The following is a 10,626-nucleotide window of genomic DNA, read 5'->3' as shown; positions in this document are numbered from 1 at the left end:
ACTGCACCCGACCCACAGCCACTTAAAACCTCTGACACCGTTTGGCAAAATCATAAGTATGATTACCTGACGTCATCACAGGTAAGATCAATTAGTCCATCGATTATCTTGTGGATATGTTGAACATCCGGTAGATGTCGTGTGAAAAAGCAGCAGTTATACCCACTTAATTAATACAAGTAAAAAGGAAAAAGCATGCGCTTTCGCAAAATACTCGGTTTATCAGAGATAACACTTTCATATACATGATCATGCAGACTTCTGGTTTGTCCAACATACGCGATGCAACATGATTGGTTGGTTATTTAAAATATGGTGTGTGACATGTATGTGGGTAGAAAGCCCATTCAAGAATGCATTTCGGACAGGATGAACACTAACCCTACAAGCGCGTCCCCACTTGCTTTTCACAGTATGGTTCTTCTCATGAACAAAACCTGAAATGGATATCTCAGGCTTCTATTTTTATGCGTGATTTGTTTGTTAATTCATGTTGGAGCCCTCCTTCCTGTAAATAAACTCCCAATGCTTACGGTAACCGTAATGTTCAAATACACTGCATGCTGCTTCGATTCGCAGGCACCAACGTGGCTCGGCAACCGCTCAACCTTTCCAATTGCTCAAAAGGAGGAGCAGCGGCCGTGTGTCCGGGATGCGAAGTCGGGCACTTATTTTGTCGACATGAGTTGGTCCACATCCAGAAGAGCCGCCAGATACGAGACGTTCTCGTGGTCTTCGCAAAAGGCGGCAGACAGGCGACAAAGGAAAAATTCTACTGTGAGCGAAAGGACGCTCAAGGCAAGGAGGAAATCGTCGCTTCAAGAAAAGGGAGCTGACAAACAACATCAATCATCGAAGACCACCAGCAAATCCTCGTTATTACCCGGTAGCACGGCGGGTTCAGTCTCTAAGTTATCTAGAACAGTGCGGAAGGCTTCGAGAGTGTCCAGCGAAGTCATTGGTCCAGAGAAGTCATTGTTGTCCGAAGTACTATCGGTCCCTACAAAGTCGACAGCGGCTCGCGAAATTTGTGTGGAAAGCCCTAAATTTTCTACCATATCTGGCCGCAGAATGCCTGCGAAAGCAAAAGCCGAGTCTAAGTTATTAGTTGAGAAGCACCCGAAAAAACTTCTGAAGACGCGAGGAGCAAGGCGTAGACGAAGCTCCGAGTACGCATCGGAAATGTTGCATTCCGACCTTACACTACTGTCCAAAGCTGTCTCCCGGAGATCATCTGTAGCATCCAGCAAGAGAGCATACAAATCCGATCTGAGGAAAAATGGCTCCATAAGCCAAATCTCCAATGAAGATACTGGTATGGTGGCTGTTGCGAAGGAGAAAAAGACGTATGCCTCCGGAGTGACTGCGGAAGCTTCAGGTCCTGCCCAGCATCACGGAATTTTAAAGGTCTATGGGAATAATAGAAGATACTCTGTGGAGGAGGACGAAGTAAAATCACCTGAGGCCGACGAGGACCAGAAGCCGGTAGCTGAAGGCAACTCGAATCCGCCGAGTCAAATTTCTGAAATAGATGAAATTGCCGCTGGCAAGAAAGCACCAGCCGAAGCACCATCGAAGGCTGCGGACATCTCGGTGGACTCCGTTCTGAAACGACAGTCCAGACGCGGCTCCGTGCTACCCAGTAGTTTAGGCCTTTTAGTTACAAAAGAAAGCCCTGCTAGCACGCATAAGGAATCTGTGGGACAAGAAACCACATACACTACACAAGCACAAAAGAATGCACACGAAACTACGGCTTGCGGAGGACATGGGGATGAGCAGGGGGCCAGCAGAAAAGCTGAAGATAGCTTGGAGTGCAAGGCCGACGAAGACGTTTTCTCCTCTGCAGAGGGCACACCAACTGGCTTAAAAACAGCGACAAGAGAGCCTACATCGAAGGTTGGGCCCGCTGGGACAGGTTCAGTCCTCGCAACAGAAGGCACTGTGGCCCCAAAACGCGATAGCGGGTCGTCAGGTAAGTCACAGAAGTCGTCAGCGTCCAAACTGAGTGAAAAGGCCGCTCCTACTGATCAGGGCGGCCACAGTAAAGAACTGTCGCCTGGCCAAGAAAAAGATTCGACAGACCATGAAACTGAGCCAGAAATGAAACAATTTTTACCAGCGGCTGAAGCTGGTCCAGAACATGAGACAGACAGCAAACAAGACATGGATGAGATCCTCAGAGAGCTCGAAAACCAGACAACCATTATTTATCCAGAGAGTAACCTTGTCGTCGTCCTGGCGATCGTATGCATTGTATGGATCTGTGTGATACTTCTGCTCTCTCATACGAACCACAGCCCAAACTGGCCGAGCCCCACCCCCACGGGCAGAACTCCGGGGATGCCCAGCACGCACCCCCCACTTCCAGGGTTCCCATTCGCTCGAGCATACTTGTGCTCGACTGACTCTTGCCTACGAGACGGCGAGTATTTCACTAGTCTCTTCAGCCATGACGTGTCGCCGTGCGATAACTTCTACCAGTACGTGTGTAGCCACTGGGAGCGGTTGATGCACAATCCAGCGGCAGGGATTGGTGTGGCGACATCCATAGATACGATGATGGAGGATATCATGCACACCAGGGTTCTTGAATACATACTGGATTCTACACACAACGATGTAAATGAAGCGAAGCGCCTCTATCAGGCCTGCATGAGGCCACATGGGGACGAAAGTGCCATAGAATTAAGGCAATTATTTGCCACCTGGCCGCCAGCGCAAAGCTGGCCCGTTGATAGCAGAGTTCCTGTCACCGCATTCGACGTGTGGTCTGTTGCTTCGAGGCTCATGCGTGAATTCGGGCTGGCAGCTATTCTTGGTGTTCAGGCGGCACTTGACAAGACGTACGGGCAGCCAGTACTCGAACTTCAGCTTCCACGGCTGCTGTTCTTCCGCGGCGATGACCAGCATAGCGCTATTGTCTCCTTGTTTCGAGCTGCTATCGCTGAATCTGCGCAGCTGGTCAAGAGCTCTGGCATGCTTTATGAGCTCATGTCAGACGTTATGGCCGTTTTCAAGAGCATCGCCAGGAGAAAGCCGCTTTTTCCAAATTTAGACGTAAAACTTATCACTCTTGACAGTCTGGACCCAGGCCTGCGTACCTTTGTCACTGTTGTTTTCGAAGGCAGCCTACCTAGAAACACATCGGTACAGTACAGCAATCCCATGTTCTTCGAGCATGAGCTGAGCGGTGTTTTTGATGAGCTGGGGCCTAGAGCAGTGCTCAACTACCTAGGATTCTGCCTAGTTGTGTCTCTCTCTCCTTTCCTGCCAGATAATGCGAACCTTCTGAAGCTTTACAGTGTCAAAGCCACAGGTCGCGTCCTGTCTCCGATGCCCAAGTGGGTTCTGTGCCTTCGCGCCACTGAGTCTGTGCTCCCTGTTTGTGTGGTGAAGGCCCATGCGAAGCTCACCATTGCGAGCGGCACTGACCTCACGAGCCGAGCCTGGATGTCCCAGCTTGAGAGTATGTTTTTCCGGAGCATTCGGCGTTACTCATGGGTGGACAGCAGAACGCGCCACGTTGTGCACTTCATGCTGAGGCGCTTCCGGCTGTCCCGATTTTATCCGCCGTGGTCCTTAAAAGCGGACATTTGTACGGGAGGTGCCCTGCCACCAAGCAGCAGTCCGTTGCATATGTTCCGAGAAGCGTCCAGGGCCTATCAGAGCCAGAGGCTAGCGCAGCTCACACAAAGGACACGGCCTCGCGACGTCGGCGACGCTTTCGGAACTCTTGCCAGGTAAGAAATTCTCGTCAACTGTTTCCCGCCGCGTCACGCCCACAGTATGCGGAAGAAGCGCTAGGTAGAACGTAATCTTTCCACAGTTTCTGCGCGCGCACGGGCTGGTTTGCCGGCCGAAAAGTGGCGTACCCAGGGCCTCTTACTCACGTTGCGCAGATTAAAACAGCCACTAGATGATGATAGCAATCGTTAGGTAGATAGGGCCGACCCATTACGGAGGACACGTAACTCTGCGGTTGATATTGCAGCACCTCGTACTTGCGGACGGTAATGAAGCATAAAATCCCAGGTACTGTCACGTGACTAGTGCAGCAAGAAAACAAGAGAGTTGTGACTATGTGTTATGGATTTCCCCGCATAACAACCTGTTGTCGACAAGGTAGCCCTTTATTTCTAAGTGATTTTTCTGTTCGCAGTGACCAAAGATAATTACTGTTTCTTTTCTACGCTCGACCCCTCTGTACTTGCTAGAAAAGTAGGTATCCCCTTTTTAAATTGCTGGGGTAACGGGAAAAGTCAAACTCAAGGATCACTTAGAACGCAGTGCCTGACAATCGCATTTCCTCAGGTCATTTTGGTCTTTTTTACCACTTGTTACACAAACATTCACTAAGGAATTTGTGATTCATGGTACTAAAGTTCATGCTGCATTTTTCGTCCTTTGATATTTGTTGTTTCCTCGTTCTGGTGATTGCACAACTTAACTCATTCACTTGAATGTGCGTGTGGTCTGTGAGTGCTTGGAAATAACTCTTCCATGCGGAAAAGCGTGCCGTTGGGCCTACTAAATGCATTCTGCTACTGAGCAAGCGAGAACATTGAATAAAAAATTTTTCGCGTTTAACACTCACGTTACGAAAGAGAAAAAGCTAGGAAAGTGAACACTGCCGTTCGTTCTCATTTCTCTACTCGCGTGACATTTCAGCTGAAATATCAGCTAGCACTTATATCAAAGGATCTTCTGGTTCCAAGTAAGAACCTGATGCATTATGCCGGATGTAACTTCTTAATACGGGTTCCAAATGAAAAATATCTACATGTCGTACGCTAGAGCTTTTTAATCGTGTCGCCTAATAAATAAAAATTAACTTTTCAGTGCACGAAATTGGGTGCTTAGTGCCAACAGGGAGCCGGAACACGTGCGCAAAAGGATGTCTTCTTCACAGTTTATTAAAAGAAAAAATTCTAATGCCATGCAGCGCAACAAGTACCCGTGCTCTCTTGCGCGCGAAAGTGAAACTGAGTGCGTACGTTGCACTAGTAGCCCGGAGGAGGGGGATGATACACCACGTGCGCTTATCGCACGTTTATTATACATATATATATATATATATATATAGTTAAGATGAAGATATACGTGCAGAGGTGAAAAAGAAGTTCGGTGCGCTGTGACATCGCTATCGGTGTGTGCGCTGGCGCGGGACGAAGAGCAGCCATCCTGCAGCGACTCACGCAGTAAGCAATATGGCAGGATTGTAACAGGGCTTGAGGCGCTGGTGAACAACCTCGTATCCGCACCGGCGTAGATAATGAGACAGTGTAAGAGGTTCCACCACATAATTCACCGGAGCGGTGCGCTCCAGAACACGGTATGAGCGATGATATTTGGTAAGAAGTTTCGAAGAGAGTCCAGGAGTAAGGAGGGTATCTACAGCCACGCAAGATCACCTAAGGAGAAGTCCGATGTGGAGTATTGGTTTTGATGGTGGGATTTATGGCGATGCTGGTGGGGTCGCGGACGATTTGACAACAGTCTATCGCGTGCTGGGTGTCTTGAGAGGCAGGAGTATTGTACCGCTACTGACGAAGACGAGGTATCGTGTGACAGAAAAAAAGAAAGATGATTAGAAAGAAGTTATGGTGTTTTGCAGCTAGTGGAACTCCCCTTGTTCCGCTTCCATCTGCATTGTAAGAAAGACCCCTTTACTATTTCATCGTAACAAGTTGGTGGAGGTGCGGGTTCGACTCCTTTTACACTACTAATGGCGCTTCGCCGCAGTCGCCGCCTTACTGGATTGCCACTGCTCCCGACCATCGTGGACCACACAATCGACTTGCAGAAGAAGAGGTTGAAGACGCCGAGAAGTGGTTAGCTCATTATCAGAGTTGATCGGTACAACCGATGGGACCCTGTTACCAAGCTAACCAATGTCATTTTCTTTCGAACTCATACGGCGATGATTTGGTTTGAGAATAACGAGGAAAACTTCACGACTTGGGAAAGGTTTATTACAGAGCTAAAGCAGCGTTTTGGCGATTCTATTCCAAGGAAAACGCGGGCTGAGCAGATCCTTGCCTAAAGACAATTGCGCGGATAAACTTGCACCACCGATTATGAAAATTTCCTCCGCCAATTCCAACGTGCCCGAAGAAGATAGTCGGTCACCTTTTGAAGGACATCACGGAAGGCGTGTAAAAATTTTTAATTGTCAAAGACAACCTTGATACTGTCTGATGTCATTAGACACATCCGCGCGTTTCAAGCCCTCAAAACACGTCGTACTGCGCCAAAATTTGGGCGGCTGGCCAACGTGCGTACCGTGGACAGCCTTGATGATCATGCCCGAGTGGACCTTCCGTTGACTACCCGGCAAATCGTACGAGACTTTATACGCCTCAACCCACTTCCCCAGCATGAATCTGTTCAAGTCTCTGACCACAGGGTCCCTATGGGGCCGGCTTCTTCACCACCACAAGCGATTGCAGCGCTGCCTTTCTCTCAATCTCCTCAAGCTGCAGCTATCTGGAGCACAAGCTGGCTATCTGCGTTTGCATTTCGCCAACCCGATTTCGTCGATGCCCAAAGGTGTGAGTTCGCCTCACGTAATTCCCGATGTTAAATCCGATGAGCAGTACGATCATTTAGCCACAACTACGACGCGTTCTGCTGCTCCTGGCCCTCATCTACAGCAGCATTTTGTAACCCCAGCACCAATCTGCCACCGCTGTGGCATCGAAGATTATATCGCCAGTACTACCGCAGTAGGCTACCGCCACACCAGCCGACGCCTCCAACAGTAACCATGAATAGGCACTACGGACCTGAATTACGGAAATCAAATGCTACGCGTGGGCATTACCCGAAAGTCTCGAACGAGTATCTACGCGACGTTTCTACCGCATCTGCTTTCTGTGCGCGCCGTTTCCCATCACTAGGGTGACGCGCCGTATCACCTCGTCAGGAAAACTAGTCAGCGTGGCCAACGAGGGTGAGGCCGCTGGAAATGGGCCCTGCGCCAATATCTCTCCAAATGTAATGCTCAAAAACAAAATTGATGTGTTCATTGATGATGTGTGTACATTATCTTTGGTGGATACGGGTGCGACTGTGTCAGTGAAGAGTAATGAGTTTCGGCGCTTGTTGGGACGCAAAATGACGTTTGAGTACGATCGTGTTTCAACGTTTTGTTGGGTTAGAGAAGAGGCGTAGCGGCCTCTGGGGGTCTATGCAGTGCGCAAGTGTCTGTGGGTGGTGCAAAGTTTCAAGCCGAATTCGTCGTGTTACCCCACTCTACGCATGACATCATATTACGAATGGACTTCCTGAAGTATTGTGGCGCTATACCGTGGACTGCTGAAGTGGAAAGGTTTGTTTTGACGGTGCGCATCTGCCGAGTCTTTTTGAAAACTGCCTTAGCCAAGAAATTGTTTTTAGTACTACCGAAGACACAGTACTTCCACCCTTGTTTGCCACGTTGGTCCCAGTTTCCGCGCCACTTACGGACCAGACCACATATCAGGTAGTAGTGCACCCAATTAAATCAGCATGCCTCAAGGAAAATATTATTATTCTACACTGTATGATCTCCGTGCACCACTGTAGTGCTTCGTCGTGGACACTGAACATACCACCCGAGCCTGCAGTTTTACCAACTGGGTTGAAGCTTGCCTCAAGTGAACCCTATGCGTCCCGCGTCGTTGCTTTGGTCACAGATGCTACGACATCCCCCGTACCTTTGGCCGCTGATGAATCTTCACTCTTCAATATGATCAGCGCCTATCTGAGCTCATCTCAAAGTCCTACTCTTGTGGATATTCTTCTGCCCTTCTCGCATATGTTCGACGTTTTTGAAAAAAATGGACTACTCTCTAGCCCTGTGTCTCGGAGCCATCATACCTCGACACTGGTCCTGATCGTCCCATCCGTGGACATCCATTACGCGTGTCTCCATCTGAATACAAACTCATTCATGAGCAAGTGGAGGATATGCTACGCAAGGCGATACAGAAGTCATCCAGACATTGGGCAGCTCCTGTCCTTCTCGTGCGCAAGAAAGACGGTTCGTGGAGATTTTGTGCAAATTACGACGTTTACATTCTGTTCCGAAAAAGAACGTCAATCCTCTCCCTCGCATAGATGGCGTCCTGGACTGCCTCGCTGGTGCGTCCTATTTTTTTTTGTCTCGATCTCAGATCTAGCTACTGAAAAATTCCAGCGGACCCTGCGGATAAGAAAAAGACGGCCTTTCTTGCGTCAGATGCTGTTTTTGAGTTAAATGTTATGCCATTCGGGCTGTGCAATTCGCCTGCCACAATTGAACGATTATGGATACAGTTTTGCGCGGCTTCAAATGGGATATTTGCCTTTGCTATCTTGACGACGTCGTCATAATCGGGAAATCATTCCAAGAGCACATCGACCGTTTAGTCCGCATCTTGAAGTTTTTGCACAACGCCGCCCTCATTGACGTGCCGCTTTGGAGAGTGCCAAGCGCTAGAACATCTTGTCGATGGCGAGGGTGTTATGCCGGATCCCGAGAAAACCGCAGCTGCTGAGTCCTTTAAACTCACGAAGACAGTGAATGAGCGCCGCAGTTTTCTAGGATTGTGTTCGTATTTTAGACGCTTTATGCGTCGCTCTGCTGACGTTGCCTATCCGTTGGCATGTCTTCGCAGCAGAAACTCCACTTTTGACTGAACACCAGAGTGCAACGCGGCATTCCATTAGCTAAAATGTCTTTTAATATCGACACCCCTTCTCCGTCACTTCGATCCTGCCGCACCTACAGGAGTCCACACGGACGCTAGTAGAATTTGCATCGGTGCAGTCCTTGTCCAGTGCCACGACGAAGGAGAGCATGCTCTTGCGTATGCAAATCTTACCCTAAGCAAACCATAGCGAAAATATAGTCACCGAACAGGAATTCCTGGCTGTCGTTTTTGCTGTGCAGCGTTTTTGTTCATATTTCTACTGTAACGGTCGCTCACTGTCGTAACAGACCATCATTCAGTTGGGTGCAGAACGTTACCCATGTGGTCGTCTCGCATGCTACGCCCTCTTCTTACAGGAATACAACTTTGCCGTGATTTGCAAAAGCGGGAGGTGTCATGCAGCGTAGATTCTTTCTAGGATGCCAGATGCTACAACCGAATTCGACACCGATGCTTTCGACAATTATATATCGGCCCTCGAGCCGACGTTCCCCGACCCGGAAGTATTTAAAACAGAGCAGCAAAGGAACAAGAGCCTGCAGCCCCTCTTTGCAGCCTCCCAAGTCAGCGGAGCTACAAGCCGTTCTTTGTACGTGATGGCCTCCTGTGGAATAAGAGTTACTCCCTTGTCTACCAGCGATACCTACTCGTGGTCCCCAGTGCGCTTTTCACTGACGTATTCCTTTTCATGTACGATGATCCGACTACTGGGCATCTATAGATCGGTTCGAACACTTCACCGTGGTCAAGAAAAATTTTACTGGCCGAGAATGCGCTCGAAGATTGAACAGTACGTTGCGAGTTGCAAGTAATGTCAACGCCACAAACGCCCTACCACAGCTCCATCTGGCTTGCTAAACCCTGTGAAAATCCAGATAGCTGTTCGATCAAATAGGCATTGACCTCTTAGGTCTTTTTCCGAAGTCCTTGGATGGAATTCGCTGGAATGTCGTCCGCGCGGACTACCTCACACATTATTGTGAAACCGGTGCTATTCCATCTGTTACGGCGTATCAAGTGTCCCTTTCCCTGCAGAAATCAGTAATTTTAAGACACGGGCAGCCACGAATTGTCATTACAGATCGAGGTCGTCAATCACCGCTGTTGTCGTTGAAGAGCTCATGCGTTTGAGCGCCGTAACTTCTCGGCCCTCAACGCTATACCATCCTCTGACAAATGGCTTGAATTAGCGCGTTAATAGAACGCTTACCAACATGCTAGCCATGTATGTGGATGCAGGGCACAAGAACTGGGACACCATGCTGTTCTTCATTATATACTCGTTTAATACCACCCGCACGAGACGAGTGGGTACAGCCTATTCTTGTTGTATGTCAGGCCACCACGCTACTCCCTGGATACCATCCTGCCCTTCTCAAGCTGTGAAGATTCCTGCCTGGCTGAGACCCTCTGCCTCGCCGAAGAAGCCCGAATAATCGCCCAATTATGGTCTGGTACTTGACAGGAACGCTAAAAACACGATATGGTGCGTACCGGCGTGTCACATACTTGTCGTCCAATTCGACGCCGCGGCCTACAATAAAACCTCTCGGCCACTATGACGGGCTACATGTGGTAAACAAACGGATAAGTGATTTAACTTATGAAATATTCCACCTGACCGCATTGAGTCGTCGGTCTGCGAAAACTGAACTGTGCCACGTAGCCCGTTTGAGGCTGTATCAGCCTCACACGACTTATGAACACGCTCAGAGGGCATCGGCTGATTGGGGGTAAATGTAAAGCTACTGACGAAGACGAGGTATTGTGTGACGGAAGGGAGGAAAGAAGAGAAGGAAGAGAACAGAAAGAGGCGGTGGTTTTTGGAGCTAGTAGGCCTCACCTTGTTCTGCTCCCATCTGCATTGTAAATAAACACCCCGTACTATTTCATGTTAACAGTATACTCGGATCTGTCAGGTTTATACGGGGGTATGGTATCGATTGTA

At 48.9% G+C, this 10,626-nt stretch overlaps 1 protein-coding gene across 1 annotated transcript in view; it reads left to right on the top strand.

Annotated features, from left to right (window-relative positions):
* Nucleotides 1–681: 681 nt before the first annotated feature.
* The window catches only part of LOC146180060 (membrane metallo-endopeptidase-like 1), a 44,521-nt gene continuing 34,576 nt past the window's right edge, over nt 682–10,626 (top strand). Inside the window, exons 1-2 of the mRNA XM_084580315.1 lie at nt 682–798; nt 1,336–3,743. Coding sequence (XP_084436441.1) covers nt 682–798; nt 1,336–3,743 — 2,525 coding nt within the window. The remainder of the gene's footprint in view (nt 799–1,335; nt 3,744–10,626) is intronic.

Source organism: Amblyomma maculatum, chromosome 9, assembly GCF_055883805.1.
Source record: "Amblyomma maculatum isolate TAMU_Amacu chromosome 9, ASM5588380v1, whole genome shotgun sequence".
In the NCBI taxonomy this organism is placed as follows: domain Eukaryota; kingdom Metazoa; phylum Arthropoda; class Arachnida; order Ixodida; family Ixodidae; genus Amblyomma; species Amblyomma maculatum.
The sequence above is the reverse complement of the archived record's forward strand: the minus strand, read 5'-3'. Positions and strand labels throughout refer to the sequence as shown.